General features: G+C 57.6%; 2 protein-coding genes across 3 annotated transcripts in view; both read left to right on the plus strand.

Moving 5' to 3' along the window:
* Positions 1 to 721: 721 nt before the first annotated feature.
* Positions 722 to 6,261, plus strand: CTU1 (cytosolic thiouridylase subunit 1). Its single transcript, XM_069774632.1, has 4 exons — positions 722 to 945; positions 1,867 to 2,393; positions 3,437 to 4,920; positions 5,056 to 6,261. The coding sequence occupies exons 2-4, from the start codon at positions 1,877 to 1,879 to the stop codon at positions 6,259 to 6,261; spliced, it is 3,207 nt and encodes a 1,068-aa protein (XP_069630733.1). The 5' UTR covers positions 722 to 945; positions 1,867 to 1,876.
* A 1,513-nt stretch (positions 6,262 to 7,774) lies between these two features.
* The window catches only part of LOC138683166 (synaptophysin-like protein 1), a 65,270-nt gene continuing 56,510 nt past the window's right edge, over positions 7,775 to 16,534 (plus strand). For both annotated transcript variants that reach the window (XR_011322854.1, XM_069774690.1), the window contains exons 1-3: positions 7,775 to 7,998; positions 11,299 to 11,417; positions 15,064 to 15,274. Coding sequence is in view for 1 of the 2 variants with exons in the window: in XM_069774690.1 (XP_069630791.1) it covers positions 7,798 to 7,998; positions 11,299 to 11,417; positions 15,064 to 15,274 (531 nt within the window). In the remaining variant the exon portion in view is untranslated. The remainder of the gene's footprint in view (positions 7,999 to 11,298; positions 11,418 to 15,063; positions 15,275 to 16,534) is intronic.

Raw genomic sequence — 16,534 nt, forward strand, 5'->3', positions numbered from 1 at the left:
GGGTTAATTACCCCAGAGAGGGGCTAATTACCCCGGGAGGGGGCTATAACTGCCCCTGGGCGGGTTAATTACTCCTGGGGGGTTAATTACTCCTAGATGGGGGCTATAACTGCTTCTGAGGGGATATAATTACCCCGGGAGGCGCTAATTACCACAGGAGGGGGGCTAATTACCACAGGAAGGGGGCTAATTACCACAGGAGGGGGCTAATTACCACAGGAAAGGGGCTAATTACCACAGGAGGGGGCTAATTACCACAGGAAAGGGGCTAATTACCACAGGAGGGGGCTAATTACCACAGGAGGGGCTAATTACCACAGGAAGGGGGCTAATTACCACAGGAGGGGGCTAATTACCACAGGAAAGGGGCTAATTACCACAGGAGGGGGCTAATTACCACAGGAGGGGGCTAATTACCACAGGAAAGGGGCTAATTACCACAGGAGGGGGCTAATTACCACAGGAGGGGGCTAATTACCACAGGAAAGGGGCTAATTACCACAGGAGGGGGCTAATTACCACAGGAGGGGGGCTAATTACCACAGGAGGGGGGCTAAAACTGCCCCTGGGGGGGGTAAATTGCCTCGGGGGGGGTCTAATTGCTCCTCTGGGGGGTTAATTACTCCGGAGAGGGGGTTAATTACTCCCGAGGGGGCGTTAATTACCCCTGGTAAGTGTTAATTAATGACCCCTCAGGGCCCCCCCTCAGTTTTCCCGCCGTCCCCTCACTGCGCACGCGCGCTCTCCTCAGAGCCGCAGGGGGGCGTGGCCGGGGAGGGGAGGCGTGGCCGGGGGGACAACCCGGCAATCTGATTGGTCGAGACGGGCTGGGGAAGGGGGCGGGGCGGGAAGCGCGCGGGGAGCGCCGGGAGAGCCCGGCGGCGGCGGAGCGGGGGCGGCCTCGTGCGCGAGTGACGTGACAGCGGCGGGCGAGACCACTTCCGGGTAACGGGAGGGGGGGGGAGCGGGGGGCAGGTGGAAGGGCCCATTTATGGGGGGGGCGGGGGGGGTTGGGGGGTTTTGGGGGGGCCCATTCCTGATGGGGGGGGTATCATCCTTTTTGGGGGTTATCATCCTTTTTGGGGGGGTTATTATGCTTTTTTGGGGGTTATTATGCTTTTGGGGGGTCATTATTTTTTGGGGGGGGGTCCTGGGGGGGTAATTAATTGGGTTTTAAGAGGGGGGTGCACCCAGGAACCCCCTAATTCCACACAGGGGGTCCCCAGGCCCCCCCCCTCCAAAATAAGGGGCACCCCCACCCTCAGGAGGAGGGGGGGGCCCCATCAGCTCCCCCCACCCTTAAGGGGGGACCCCCCCCTTCTTCTTCCCCCATTAATTCCTCATTAACGCCCCTCCTCATTAACCACCTCCCCGTTAATCCCCTTTCTCCCCTCCATTATCCCCCCATTAACCCCCATTAACCCCCACTAACCCCCTCCTCCCCCCATTAACCCCCACTAACCTCTTCCTCCCCCCACTAACCCCCCACTAGCCCCCTCTTCCTCCCATTAACTCCCATTAACCCCCTCCTCCTCCCATTAACTCCCATTAACTCCCTCCTCCTCCCATTAACCCCCCCACTAACCCCCTCCTCCTCCCATTAACCCCGCCACTAACCCCCCACTAACCCCCTCCTCCTCCCATTAACCCCCCACTAACCGCCTCCTCCTCCCATTAACCCCCCACTAACCCCCTCCTCCTCCCATTAACCCCCACTAACCCCCCACTAACCCCTTCCTCCCCCCGCTAACCCCCCACTAACCCCCTCCTCCTCCCATTAACCCCCTCCCCATTAACTCCCCATTAACCCCCCCCCTCCCCATCACCCCCCACCATTAACCCTCCTCCTCCTCCTCTTCCTCGCAGCCGGACCGCCATGCCCCCCCCTCGCTGCCGCCGCTGCCCCCTCCCCGCCGCCCTCCGCCGGCCCCGCACCGCCGAACCCCTCTGCCGACGCTGCTTCCTCCTCGCCTTCGAAGACGAAGCCCACCGCGCCTTAACGGCACCCAACCGGGACGACGCCGAAGCCCACCCCCCCTTCCCAAAAGCCGGCGAGACCTTAGCCGTCGCCGCGTCCGGCGGGAAGGACTCGACCGTCCTGGCGCATCTCCTGCGACGCTTGGAACGCCGGCACGCTTACGGTTATCGCTTGGCGCTGGTTTCGGTAGACGAAGGTATCGCCGGTTACCGGGAGGCGGCGCTGGGGGCCGTCCGGCGCGGGCGGGGAGATTTGCCGTTACTGGTCGTCTCCCACCGGGAACTTTTCGGATGGAGCGTGGACGAGGTGGCGGCGCGGCTGGGCGGTGGGAGCCGGTGCACTTTCTGCGGCGTTTTCCGGAGGCAGGCGCTGGAGAAGGGAGCCAGGTTGCTGGGGGTCGACTGGATCGTTACAGGTGAGCGGCTGGGGGGGCACTGGGAGGCACTGGGAGGTGCTAGGAAGTGGTGGGAAGGCACTGGGAGGGCACTGGGAGGCGCTAGGAGGCAGTGGGAGGGCACTGGGAGCCACTGGGAGGGCACTGGGAGGCGCTAGGAGGCGGTGGGAGGGCACTGGGAGGCGGTGGGAGGGCGCTAGGAGGCGGTGGGAGGGCACTGGGAGCCACTGGGAGGGCACTGGGAGGCACTAGGAGGTGGTGGGAGGGCACTGGGAGCCACTGGGAGGGCACTGGGAGGCGCTAGGAGGTGGTGGGAGAGCACTGGGAGGCAGTGGGAGGGTGCTAGGAGGCGGTGGGAGGGCACTGGGAGCCACTGGGAGGGCAGTGGGAGGGCACTGGGAGCCACTGGGAGGGCACTGGGAGCCACTTGGGAGGGACTAGGATGCATTTGGGGGGGACTGGGAGGGCACTGGGAGGGCACTGGGAGGTACTGGGAGGTGGCGGGAGGGCACTGGGAGGCACTAGGAGGCGCTGGGGAGGCACTGGGAAGAGACTGGGAGGCACTGGGAGGTGGTGGGAGGGCACTGGGGGGCACTGGGAGGCACTTGGGGGCACTGGGAGGCACTTGGGGGGACTGGGAGGTGGTGGGAGGGCACTGGGAGGCAGTTGGGGGGGCCTGGGATAGACTGGGAGGCACTGGGAGGGACTGGAGAACACCAGGAGGGCACTGGGAGGCACTTGAGGGGGACTGGGAGACACTGGGAGGCACTTGGGGGGGACCGGAAGACACTGGGAGGTGATGGGAGGACACTGGGAGGCACTTGGGGGGGGACTGGGAGACACTGGGAGGCACTTGGGAGGCACTGGAAGGTGGTGGGAAGGGACTGGAGGACATTGGGTTATACTGGGAGGCACTGGGAAAGGACTGGGATGCACTGGGAAAGGATTGAGAGGCACTGGGTGGGGATAGGAGGAAGTAGAAGGGAATTGGGAGGGGACTGGAGAGTATTGGGGTATACTGGGAGGCACTGGGGAGCGGTGACCAGGCCCCCCGTGACCCCCAGGTCACAACGCCGATGACATCGCTGAGACGGTGCTGATGAACTTCCTGCGCGGGGACGTGGCCCGGCTCCGGCGCGCCGCCACCGAGGCCGGCGGGGCGAGCGCCGGGGCCACCGAAATGGCCACCGGGGCCACCAAAATGGCCGCCGGGGCCACCGAGACCCTGGGGGAGGGCACAAGGGCCACCAAGAGGTCCACAAAAGGCGCCGTGACCACCGAAAACGCCATGGTGACCACCAAGAACGCCATGAAGACCACCAACAACGCCATGAAGACCACCAAAAACCTCATGGAGACCACCGAAAACGCCATGGAGACCACCGAAAATGCCATGGAGACCACCAAAAACGCCATGGAAACCACTGAAAACCTCATGGGGGCCACCAAGAACGCCACGGAGACCACTGAAAATGCCACGGAAACCACCAAAAACCTCACGGAGACCACCAAGACCGCCATGGGGACCACCGAAAGTGCCATGGAGACCACCGAAAACTCTACGGAGACCGCCGAAAACTCTACGGAGACTGCCGAAAACTTCACGGAGACCACCGAAAACTTCAAGGAGACCACCAAGAAGTCCACGGAGACCACCAAAAGCCTTACGGAGGCCACCAAAACCCCCCCGGAGACCACCACCAGCTCCACAAAGGTCTCTGTGGCTTCTGTGACCACCACGACCCCTCCGTTGGCCACCACGACCCTTCCGTTGACCGCCACCAACCTTCCGTTGACCGCCACCAACCCTCCGTTGACCACCACGACCCCTCCGTCGACCCCCGAGAACCTCCCGAAGGCCACTGCCGACCGCCCCAAGGCCCCCCCAAATCCCGCGGGCCACCGGCGAGCCCCTTCGGTTGCCCCGTGGCCGGCGGTGCCGCGGTGCAAGCCGTTGCGGCACGCCTACGAGAAGGAGATCGTCCTCTACGCCTACTTCGAAGGGTTGGACTACGTCAGCACCGAGTGCGTCTACGCCCCCCACGCCTACCGCGGCTACGCCCGGACCCTCCTCAAAGATTTGGAAGCCACCCGGGCTAGTACGGTAGCCGCCTTGGGTCATTCGGGCCGACGGCTAGCGGTGGCGGCCGAGGTGGCCACCAAAACGTTGGGGGCGTGCGGGAGGTGCGGGTTCGCCGCCAGCCAACCCCTGTGCAAGGCGTGCGTGCTCTTGGCGTCCCTCGAACGTGGGCTACCGCGGTTGGGCTTGGGCAAGCGGGCGTTGGAGTTGGCCGGCGGGGCCGGTGGCTACTGGGATGGGGCCGGTGGCTACGGGGATGGGGCTGGTGGCTACGGGGATGGGGGGCGTGGTGGTGGGCGGGAAGATGGCGGTCACGGGGGTGGTGGCCACGGGGGTTGTTGTCATGAGGGTGGTGGCCATGGGGCTGGCGGTCGCTGGGATGGTGGCCATGGGGCTGGTGGTCATGGGGATGGTGGCCACGGGGGTTGTTGTCATGAGGATGGTGGCCACGGGGCTGGTGGTCACAGGGTTGGTGGTCACTGGGATGGTGGCCATGGGGCTGGTGGTCACGGGGATGGTGGCCACGGGGGTTGTTGTCATGAGGATGGTGGCCATGGGGCTGGTGGTCATAGGGTTGTTGGCCACGAGGGTTGTTGTCACGAGGATGGTGGCCACGGGGCTAGCGGTCACTGGGATGGTGGCCACAAGGGTTGTTGTCATGAGGGTGGTGGCCATGGGATTGGTGGCCACGGGGCTGGTGGCCGCAGGGTTGGCGGTCATGGGGCTAATGGTCACTGGGATGGTGGCCACAAGGGTTGTTGTCATGAGGACGGTGGCCACGGGGCTGGTGGTCACGAGGTTGGTGGCCACAAGAGTTGTTGTCATGAGGATGATGGCTATGGGGTTGGTGGCCATGGGACTGCTGGTGGCCATGAGGCTGGTGCCCACAAGGCTGGTAGCCATGGGACTGCTAGTGGCCATGGGGCTTGTTGTCATGAGGCTGGTGGCCACGGGCCCGGTGGCCACCAGGATGATGGTCATGGAGATAGTGGCCACGGGGCTGGTGGCCACAAGGGTTGTTGTCATGAGGCTGGTGGCCACGAGGCTGGTAGCCATGGGACTGCTGGTGGCCATGAGGCTGGTGCCCACAAGGCTGGTAGCCATGGGACTGCTAGTGGCCATGGGGCTTGTTGTCATGAGGCTGGTGGCCACGGGCCCGGTGGCCACCAGGATGATGGTCATGGAGATAGTGGCCACGGGGCTGGTGGCCACAAGGTTCGTAGCCCCAGGGACGGTGACCATGGAGCTGGTAGTCACTGGGCTAGTGGCCATGGGGCTGATGACCGTGGACCCAGTGGCCGCTGGGATGATGGCGATGGGGCTGGTGGCCGTGGAACTGGTGGCCACTGGGATGATGACCGGGGGAGCGGTGGCCACGGGGTTTGTAGCCACAAGGATGGTAGCCACGGGGCTAGTGGCCACGGGGCTAGTGGCCACGGGGGGACATTGGGGCTCGGGGAGGATGTGGCTGGTGGCACGTGTTGTTGCGGGGGGCCGGGCTGGAGAAAAAACGTCCCCAAAAATGGTAGCCCCTGGGCTAGTAGATGTTGCGGTGGTGGCCACGGGGTCGGTGGCCGCGAGGGGACGTCGCAACCGGGGCGGGACGGGATTGGTGGACGGCGTAGTTGTGGGTCAGGTGACCGTGGGGGGGCGGGCTTAGAATTAGGTGGTCCCCCGGCTGGTAGCCACCGGGCTAGTAGCCGGGAGGGGGTGGAGGTGGAGGTGGTGGGGAGCGGGGGGCGGACGGTGCGTCGGAGGGTGCTGGGGCTCGGCCGGGTGCGGGGGGCCCTCAATATTTGGGATTTCTGAGGGGGGGGGCAATTAAGGGGGGGCTTGGGGGCAATTGGGGGGGTCTGGGGGCAATTAAAGGGGGTTTGGGGGCGGTTGGGGGGGGTCTGGGGGCAGCTGGGGGGCAGTGGGAGGGGTTGGGGGGCAATTAGAGGGGGGTCTGGGGGCAGTTAAAGGGGGTCTGGGGGCAATTGGGGGGTCTAGGGGCAATTGTGGGGGTCAGGGGGCAGTTGGGGGAGTCTGGGGGCAATTAAAGGGGGGGTCTGGGGGCACGTTGGGGGGATTTAGAGGTAGTTGGGGGCAGCTGGGGGGCAGTGGGAGGGGTTGGGGCAATTAGAGGGGGGTCTGGGGGCAATTTGGGGGGTCTGGGGGCAATTAAGGAGGGGTCTGGGGGCAATTAAAGGGGGTCTGGGGGCAATTAAAGGGGGTCAGGGGGTAATTAAGGGGGGGTCAGGGGGCAGTTGGTGGGGTCTGGGGGCAGCGGGGGGTATCTGGGGGCAATTAAGTAGGGGCCTGGGGGCAATTTGGGGGGGTCTGGGGGTAGTTGGGGGGCAGTGGGAGGGGTTGGGGGCAATTAGCGGGGGGGTGTGGGGGCAACTTGGGGGGGTCTGGGGGCGATTAAGGAGGGGTCTGGGGGCGGTTGGGGGGGTCAGGGGGTGATTAGGGGGGGTCAGGGGGCAATTGGGGGGGTCTGGGGCAGTTGGGGGCAGTGGGAGGGGTCGGGGGGCAATTAGAGGGGGGTCTGGGGGCAATTGGGGGGGTCCCTAGGGCAGTTGGGGGGCAATTTGGGGGGGGCTGGGGGCAGTTGGGGGTCCCTGGGGCAGTTGGGGGGGTCGTAGGGAGCAATTTGGGGGGGCTGGGGGCAATTAAGGGGGGGGTCTGGGGGCAATTAGGGGGGTCCTGGGGCAGTTGGGGGGCAGTAGGACCCTGGGGAGGAGTGGGTGGGGCCTTGGGTGGGGGCGTGGCCTGGGAAGGGGTGGGGTTAGCGGATGGCCACGCCCCCTCCCAATTATGCCCCTGCCTGGTGGTGATGGGGGGGCGTGGCCCCTCCCCAGAGGTGGGGGGTGTTGGGGGCGTGGCCAGTCCGGTGTTATGCAAATGAGGGGGTTGTGGGTGTGGCTATGTAAATGAGCGAGCCGGGTGTGTGATGTGAATAAAAGCTTTGGTTATGCAAATGAGGCGTGTTCATCAGCGGAGAGGGGGGGTTATATGCAAAGCAGCAGATCAACGCGGCGGGTTTGGGTAATTATGCAAATGAGGCGGTTCCGTGGGGTCTTGGGAATTATGCAAATGAGGCGGGTGAGGGGGCGTGACCACGCAAATGAACCGCGGACCAATAAACGCGCTGGAGCGCGGGGGGGTGGTGGCTGTTTATGCAAATGAAACGGGCGGCGCGGGCGTGGCTATGCAAATGAAGGGGGCGGGGGGCACGCAAATGAGAGCCGCGCCGGCGAGGGGAGGGCGGTGCCGCATGCAAATGAGGGGCGTGGCGTGGCTATGCAAAATGAGCGGGCGGGGGGGAGAAGTCCGCCAATCAGCGGCGGGGCTGGGCGCGTTATGCAAATGAAGCGGCCGCGCGCCGGCTGGGCGGCCGAGGCGCGGCGGCGGCGGCGCCGCCCCCCCCCCGTGCGCCTGACGTCACTTCCGGCGCGCGGCGGAAGAGGAGGAGGAGGAGGGAGGAGGAAGAAGATGTCGGGGCTGCGGCTGGAGCTGGGCCCCGTCAAGGAACCGCTGGGGCTGGTGCGGGGCCTCCAGTGGGTGAGTGGGACTGGGAGCACTGGGAGGGACTGGGAGGGGGTTGAGGGGGGACGGGGAGGGACTGGGAGGGACTGGGAGGAAGGGGGAGGGGACTGGGAGGCACTGGGGGGGGCTGGAGCGTGACTGGGAGGGAGTGGGGGGTTAGTGGGGCGGACTGGGAGGGACTGGGAGGCACTGGGAGGGGTTTGAGGGGGACGGGGAGGGACTGGGGGCGGACTGGGAGGGAGTGAGGGGGTTACTGGGGGGGATTGGGAGGAAGGGGGTGGGACTGGGAGGGAGTGGGGGGTTAGTGGGGCGGACTGGGAGGGACTGGGAGGCACTGGGAGGGGTTTGAGGGGGACGGGGAGGGACTGGGGGCGGACTGGGAGGGAGTGAGGGGGTTACTGGGGGGGACTGGGAGGAAGGGGGTGGGACTGGGAGGGAGTGGGGGGTTAGTGGGGCGGACTGGGAGGGACTGGGAGGCACTGGGAGGGGTTTGAGGGGGACGGGGAGGGACTAGAGGGGGATTGGGAGAGGCTGGAGCGTGACTGGGAGGCACTGGGAGTGCGTGAGGTGTTAGTGGGGTGTACTGGGAGGCACTGGGAGGGGTTGAAGGGGGACGGGGAGGGACTGGGGGGGGACTGGGAGGGAGTGAGGGGGTTACTGGGGGGGACTGGGAGGAAGGGGGTGGGACTGGGAGGGAGTGGGGGGTTACTGGGGCGGACTGGGAGGGACTGGGAGGGGTTTAAGGGGGACGGGGAGGGACTGGAGGGGGACTGGGAGGCACTGGGGGGGGCTGGAGCGTGACTGGGAGGCACTGGGAGGGAGTGGGGGGTTAGTGGAGTGTACTGGGAGGGACTGGGAGGGGTTTGAGGGGGACGGGGAGGGACTGGAGGGGGACTGGGAGGGAGTGGGGGGACTGGGAGGCACTGGTAGGGGCTGGAGCGTGACTGGGAGGCACTGGGAGGGAGTGGGGGGTTACTGGGGCGGACTGGGAGGCACTGGGAGGGGTGTAGGGGGGACTGGGAGGGAGTGGAGGGGGACTGGGAGGGGCTGGAGTGTGACTGGGAGGCACTGGGAGGGAGTGGGGGGTTAGTGGGGTGTACTGGGAAGCACTGGGCAGCACTGGGGGGGACTGGGAGTTACTGGGGGGTCTGGGAAGGAGTGGGGGGAGTGGGGGATTGGAAGGGGTTTGGGGGGGACTGGGGAGAGTGGGGGTTTACTGGGAGGCACTGGGAGGGAGTGGGGGGGGACTGGAGTTATTGGGGGGGGACTGGGAGGGAGTGGGTAGGAGTGGAGGGGACTGGGAGTTACTGGGAGGGATGGGGGGCACTGGGAGTTACTGGGGGGAGTGGGGGGGTTACTGGGAGGCACTTGGAGGGACTGGTGGGGCACTGGGAGTTACTGGGAGAGGACTGGGGGGTTACTGGGAGGGGTGTGGGGGCACTGGGGAGGTACTGGGAGGCACTGGAGAGCACTGGGAATGCTGGGGGCGTTACTGGGAGCTTTCTTGGGATAATTAATTTTAGATTGAATTAAAATTTAATATTTGGAGAAAAAAATGGAAAAAATATTTAAATGAAAATCACAGAGAAAATTAATTGAAGAAAGTAAATGAAATTCAGAAATTAAATGTAAAGGGGAAATTAAAAAATGTAAAATGGGAATTTTAAAGTAAAATGTGAAATTGAATTAGAAACATTAAATGTAGAAAACAAATTTCTAAAATAAAAAATTAGACGAAAAATAAAATTGGAAATTAAAAATTTAATTAAAAATTAAATATTAAAATTTTAAAGAGCTTTAAAAAGGGAGAACTTAAATTCATTAAAATTGTCCTTGAAATAGATTTAATTAATTTAATTATCAGAGTTGTGATTGGGAGTTTGTCGTTGCTGCAAACACCCGTTTCTGCCTCTTTTCCGCCAATAATTCAAATTTTTGGTGTTTTTTTTTTATCATGATTTTGCATTTTATTTGGTGAAAATCCCTCCCCCCCCTTTTTTCCCAGTGGTTTTGAATTTAAAATTGAGATTTAATAAAAGAAATTTAAAATCCAAAATTTAAAAAAGTTTTAAATTGAAAACTTAAATTCATTAAAATCCCAGTTAAATTGATTTAATTAAATTAATCCCCCCAGTAGCTTTAATTGGGGGTTAATGGTTTCTCCAAACACCCCCATTTTTGGTGGGTTTTTCCCCCAAAATTCCAATTTTTGGTTGTTTTTTTCCCCAATAATTTCAGGTTTTGGTTGTGTGTGTGGGGTTTTTGGTTAAGTATTATTTTGGGTTTTTTTTAGCTAATTATTATTTGGGCGATTTTTTGGTTAATTATTCTTTTGGGTTTTTTGGGGTAATTATTGTTTTTGGGGCTTTTTTGTTTGTTCTTTTGGTTTTTTTTGGTGAAATATTGTTTTGGGGGTAATTTTTTTTTAAATTTTTTGGGTAATTATTCTTTTTGGGGTTTTGGGTGGCAATTATTCTTTTGGGGGGTTTTTGGGTAATTATTCTTTTGGGGGGTTTTTGGGTAATTATTCTTTTGGGGGCTTTTTTGGGCGTAATTATTCTTTTTGCGTTTTTTTTGGGCGTAATTATTCTTTTTGCGTTTTTTTGGGCGTAATTATTCTTTTTGGGGCTTTTTTGTTTGTTCTTTCGGGTTTTTTTTGGTGAAATATTGTTTTGGGGGTAATTATTTTTTTTTAAATTTTTTGGGTAATTATTCTTTTTGGGGTTTTGGGTGGCAATTATTCTTTTGGGGGGTTTTTGGGTAATTATTCTTTTGGGGGCTTTTTTTGGGGGTAATTATTCTTTTTGGGGGCTTTTTTTGGGGGTAATTATTCTTTTTGGGGGCTTTTTTTGGGGGTAATTATTCTTTTTGCGGTTTTTTGGGCGTAATTATTCTTTTTGCGTTTTTTGGGCGTAATTATTCTTTTTGGGGATTTTTTGGGTAATTGTTTTGGGCGTTTGGGGGCTAATTATTATTTGGGGGGTTTTTGGGCTAATTATTATTTGGGGGGTTTTTTTGGGCTAATTATTATTTGGGGTTTTGGGGGGTAATTATAATATGTAGGGTTTTTTGGCTATTTATTAATTTGGGGGTTTTTTTTGTAAAAATCCCATTCTTGTAGCCGTTGAGACTCGAAAATTTAAATTGAAAGAAAAATGAAAAGACTAAAATTCTTCAAAAAATTCCTTTTCTGGCTCTTTTTCACCCAAGGATTCCAATTCCTGCTGGTTTTTTTTTGTTTCTTTTGGCTAATAAACTTTTCGGGGGGGTTGTTTTTGGGGTGAAAATCCTTTTTTTTTCCCTCTTTCCCGACAGTTTTTCTCCATTTTCGCCTTCGCCACCTGCGGGGGTTACAGCGGGGCCGTCTCCTTCTGGATCAGCTGCGATGGCCAACCCAACACCACCGTCACCGCCCCCTTCGCCTACCCCTTCCGGTGAGCCACACCCTCAATGCTGATTGGCCGGTGGGAGGTTGAGGGGAGGCGGAGCCTCAGCCTCGATGGCTGCGATTGGTGGGAAAGTAGCCGGCGGGGAGGGTGGGAAGAGCAGTGGAAACGTGACGGGAGGGATGGGGTGGGTGGGAGGAGCTATCTGGTTGGCCAATTCGTTTTTTGGGGGGCGGGGGCAGGATCTGGAGGGGCCAATGGGATGCCTTGATGATCTGAGCCGGGGGGGGAGAGGCGGTAGTGGTCAGTTGGGGTTCTACAGCCGGCCAATCGGCAGCTGTGGGACGTGGTGGGTGGAAGATGGAGCTTTGGGAAGGGTTGGGAGGTGGCTGAAGGTCCAAGAAGGTCCCTCCAAAGCGCACGGGGAAGAGGAGAAGTGGCGGTCGGGTTTGAGAAGTCTACGGTCAGCCAATCAGAACCTCTAGAACGTGGGGGGTGGAAAATGGAGGTTTGGGAAGGGTTGGGAGATGTTTGAAGATCTAAGAGGGAATAAGAAAGTCGCTCAAGGATGGATGGGGAAGAGGAGAAGCGGGAGCTGGGTTTGGAGCTCTACGGTTGGCCAACCAGCACCTGTAGGACGTGGCTGATGGAAAATGGAGGTTTGGGAAGGGTTGGGAGATGCTTGAAAGTTCAGGAGAAGATAAGAAGTCAAGGATGTTCCTCAGCTGTGGATGGGGAGGAGAAGAGAAGCAGCAGCTGGGCTTGAGAACTCTACGGTTGGCCAACCAGCACCTGTAGGACGTGGCTGATGGAAAATGGAGGTTTGGGAAGGGTTGGGAGATGTTTGAAAATCCAAGAAGGAACCAGAAGGTCCCTCAAACATGGTTGGGGAAGACGAGAAGCGGCAGTTGGGTTTGAGAGGTCTATGGTTGGCCAACCAGCACCTGTAGGACACGGCTGATGGAAAATGGAGTTTTGGGAAGGGTTGGGAGATGCTTGAAAGTTCAGGAGAAGATAAGAAGTCAAGGATGTTCCTCAACTGTGGATGGGGAGGAGAAGAGAAGCAGCAGCTGGGCTTGAGAACTCTACGGTTGGCCAACCAGCACCTGTAGGACGTGGCTGATGGAAAATGGAGTTCTGGGAAGGGTTGGGAGATGTTTGAAAATCCAAGAAGGAACCAGAAGGTCCCTCAAACATGGTTGGGGAAGACGAGAAGCGGCAGTTGGGATTGAGAGGTCTATGGTTGGCCAACCAGCACCTGTAGGACGTGGTTGATGGAAAATGGAGTTCTGGGAAGGGTTGGGAGATGTTTGAAGATCTAAGAGGGAATAAGAAAGTCGCTCAAGGATGGATGGGGAAGAGGAGAAGCGGGAGCTGGGTTTGAGAACTCTACGGTTGGCCAACCAGCACCTGTAGGACGTGGCTGATGGAAAATGGAGGTTTGGGAAGGGTTGGGAGATGCTTGAACGTTCAGGAGAAGATAAGAAGGTCAAGGATGTTCCTCAACTGTGGATGGGGTGGAAAAGAGAAGCCGTAGTTGGGTTTGAGAGGTCTACGATTGGCCAATTGGCACCTGTAGGACGTGGTTGATGGAAAATGGAGTTTTGGGAAGGGTTAGGAGATGTTTGAAGATCGAAGAGGGAACAAGAAGGTCTCTCAAACATGGATGTGGAAGACAAGAAGTGGGAGTTGGGTTTGAGAGCCTTTCGGTTGGCCAACCAGCACCTGTGGGACGTGGTTGATGGAAAATGGAGTTTTGGGAAGGGTTGGGAGATGTCTGGAGATCAAGAGAGATAAGAAGGTCCCTCAAAGATGGATGGGGAGGAGAAGAGAAGCAGGAGTTGGGTTTGGAGCTCTACAGTTGGCCAACCAGCACCTGTAGGACGTGGTTGATGGAAAATGGAGGTTTGGGAAGGGTTGGGAGATGCTTGAACGTTCAGGAGAAGATAAGAAGGTCAAGGATGTTCCTCAACTGTGGATGGGGAGGAGAACAGAAGCAGCAGTTGGGTTTGAGAGGTCTACGGTTGGCCAACCAGCACCTGTAGGACGTGGCTGATGGAAAATGGAGTTCTGGGAACGGTTGGGAGATGTTTGAAAATCCAAGAAGGAACCAGAAGGTCCCTCAAACATGGTTGGGGAAGAGGAGAAGCGGCAGTTGGGTTTGAGAGGTCTATGGTTGGCCAACCAGCACCTGTAGGACACGGCTGATGGAAAATGGAGTTTTGGGAAGGGTTGGGAGATGCTTGAAAGTTCAGGAGAAGATAAGAAGTCAAGGATGTTCCTCAACTGTGGATGGGGAGGAGAACAGAAGCAGCAGTTGGGTTTGAGAGGTCTACGGTTGGCCAACCAGCACCTGTAGGACGTGGCTGATGGAAAATGGAGTTCTGGGAAGGGTTGGGAGATGTTTGAAAATCCAAGAAGGAACCAGAAGGTCCCTCAAACATGGTTGGGGAAGAGGAGAAGCGGCAGTTGGGTTTGAGAGGTCTATGGTTGGCCAACCAGCACCTGTAGGACACGGCTGATGGAAAATGGAGTTTTGGGAAGGGTTGGGAGATGCTTGAAAGTTCAGGAGAAGATAAGAAGTCAAGGATGTTCCTCAGCTGTGGATGGGGAGGAGAAGAGAAGCAGCAGTTGGGTTTGAGAGGTCTACGATTGGCCAATTGGCACCTGTAGGACGTGGTTGATGGAAAATGGAGTTTTGGGAAGGGTTAGGAGATGTTTGAAGATCGAAGAGGGAACAAGAAGGTCTCTCAAACATGGATGTGGAAGACAAGAAGTGGGAGTTGGGTTTGAGAGCGTTTCGGTTGGCCAACCAGCACCTGTGGGACGTGGTTGATGGAAAATGGAGTTTTGGGAAGGGTTGGGAGATGTCTGGAGATCCAAGAGAGATAAGAAGGTCCCTCAAAGATGGATGGGGAGGAGAAGAGAAGCAGGAGTTGGGTTTGGAGCTCTACAGTTGGCCAACCAGCACCTGTAGGACGTGGTTGATGGAAAATGGAGGTTTGGGAAGGGTTGGGAGATGCTTGAACGTTCAGGAGAAGATAAGAAGGTCAAGGATGTTCCTCAACTGTGGATGGGGAGGAGAACAGAAGCAGCAGTTGGGTTTGAGAGGTCTACGGTTGGCCAACCAGCACCTGTAGGACACAGCTGATGGAAAATGGAGGTTTGGGAAGAGTTGGGAGATGTCTGGAGGTCCAAGGGGGGCTAATAAAGTCCCTCAGAGATGGACGGGGAAGAGGAGAAGCGGAAGTTGGGTTTGAGAGGTCTATGGTTGGCCAACCAGCACCTGTAGGACATGGTTGATGGAAAATGGAGGTTTGGGAAGGGTTGGGACATGTCTGGAGATCCAAGAGAGGCAAGAATGTCCCTCAAAAGTGGATGGGGAGGAGAAAAGAAGCGGTAGTTGGGTTTGAGAACTCTACGGTTGGCCAACCGGCAGCTGTAGGACACGGCTGATGGAAAATTCAGGTCTGGGAAGGGTTGGCAGATGTTTGAGGATTCAAGAGAGGACAAGAAAGTCTTCTACAACCCAGGTGATGAAGAGGAGAGAGGCGGTGGTTGGGTGCGAGAGCTGTAGGGTTGGCCAACTACCGTCTGTAGGACACGGTTGAGAGAAGGAAAGACCTGGGAAGGGTTTGGGGGGCGTGGGTGGGAGAAGACCACCCCCCCCAACCACCGTCCCGGTGTCCCCCAGGTTGAACCAAGCCACCTTCATGCCCTCGCTGACCAACCTGTGCAACAAGACGTGGCCGGTGGACGTCCACCTGGTTGGTGACTTCTCCTCCTCGGCCCAGTTCTTCGTCACGGTGGCCGTCTTCGCCTTCCTCTACAGCATGGCCGCCCTCGCCGTCTACCTGGGCTACCTCCACCTCTACCGTGGGGCGGGTGGGAAGCTGCCATTGGTGGTAAGTCCATCCTGGTCTTCTCCATCCATCCATCGCTCCATCCTGGTCTTCTCCGTCCATCCATCGCTCCCTCTTGGTCTTCTCCGTCCGTCCCTCCCTCTTGGTCTTCTCTGTCCGTCCCTCCCTCCCTCCCTCCCTCTTGGTCTTCTCTATCCATCTTTCCATCTTGGTGATCTTCATCCATCAGTCTTGTTTTTTCTGTCTGTCCATCCATCTTGGTCTGCTCCATCCATCCATCCCGGTCTTCTCTATCCATCTCTCCTGGTCTTTTCCTTCCATCCATCTTTGTCTTCTCTATCCATCCATCTGTCTTGGTTGTCTTCATCCATCCGTCTTGGTCGTCTCTGTCTGTCTATCCATCTTGGTCGTCTCTGTGTACCCATCTTGGTCGTCTCCATGCGTCCATCCATCCATCCTGGTCTTCTCCATCCATCTTGATCATCTTCATCCATCCGTCTTGGTTTTCTCTATCTGTCTACCCATCTTGGTCGTCTCTGTCTACCCGTCTTGGTCTTCTCCATGCATCCGTCCCTCCATCCTGGTCTTCTCCGTCCATTCATCCATCCGTCTTGGTCGTCGTCATCCATCCGTCTTGGTCGTCGTCATCCATCCGTCTTGGTCTTCTCTATCTCTCTACCCATCTTGGTCTTCTCCGTCCCTCCCTCTTAGTCTTCTCCATCCGTCCCTCCCTCCCTCTTGGTCTTCTCCGTCCCTCCCTCCCTCCCTCCCTCTTGGTCTTCTCTATCCATCTTTCCATCTTGGTGATCTTCATCCATCAGTCTTGTTTTTTCTGTCTGTCCATCCATCTTGGTCTGCTCCATCCGTCCATCCCGGTCTTCTCTATCCATTTCTCCTGGTCTTTTCCTTCCATCCATCTTTGTCTTCTCTATCCATCCATCCGTCTTGGTTGTCTTCATCCATCTGTCTTGGTTGTCTCTGTCTGTCTACCCATCCATCCTGGTCTTCTCCGTCCATTCATCCATCTGTCTTGGTCGTCGTCATGCATCCGTCTTGGTCTTCTCTATCTGTCTACCCATCTTGGTCATCTTTATCTGTCTACCCATCTTGGTCTTCTCCATGCATTCATCTCTCCGTCTTGGTCTTCTCCGTCCATCCCTCCGTCCTGGTCTTCTCTGTCCATCCTGGTCTTCTCCATCCCTCCGTCTTGCTTTTCTCCATCCATCCATCTCCTGCCCCGTGCTTGGCCAAAGACCACTTGGGTGCCCTACAGCTCCCAGACCGCGTTGTAGCTTCTCCCAT

Source organism: Haliaeetus albicilla, chromosome 31, assembly GCF_947461875.1.
Source record: "Haliaeetus albicilla chromosome 31, bHalAlb1.1, whole genome shotgun sequence".
Lineage (NCBI taxonomy): Eukaryota > Metazoa > Chordata > Aves > Accipitriformes > Accipitridae > Haliaeetus > Haliaeetus albicilla.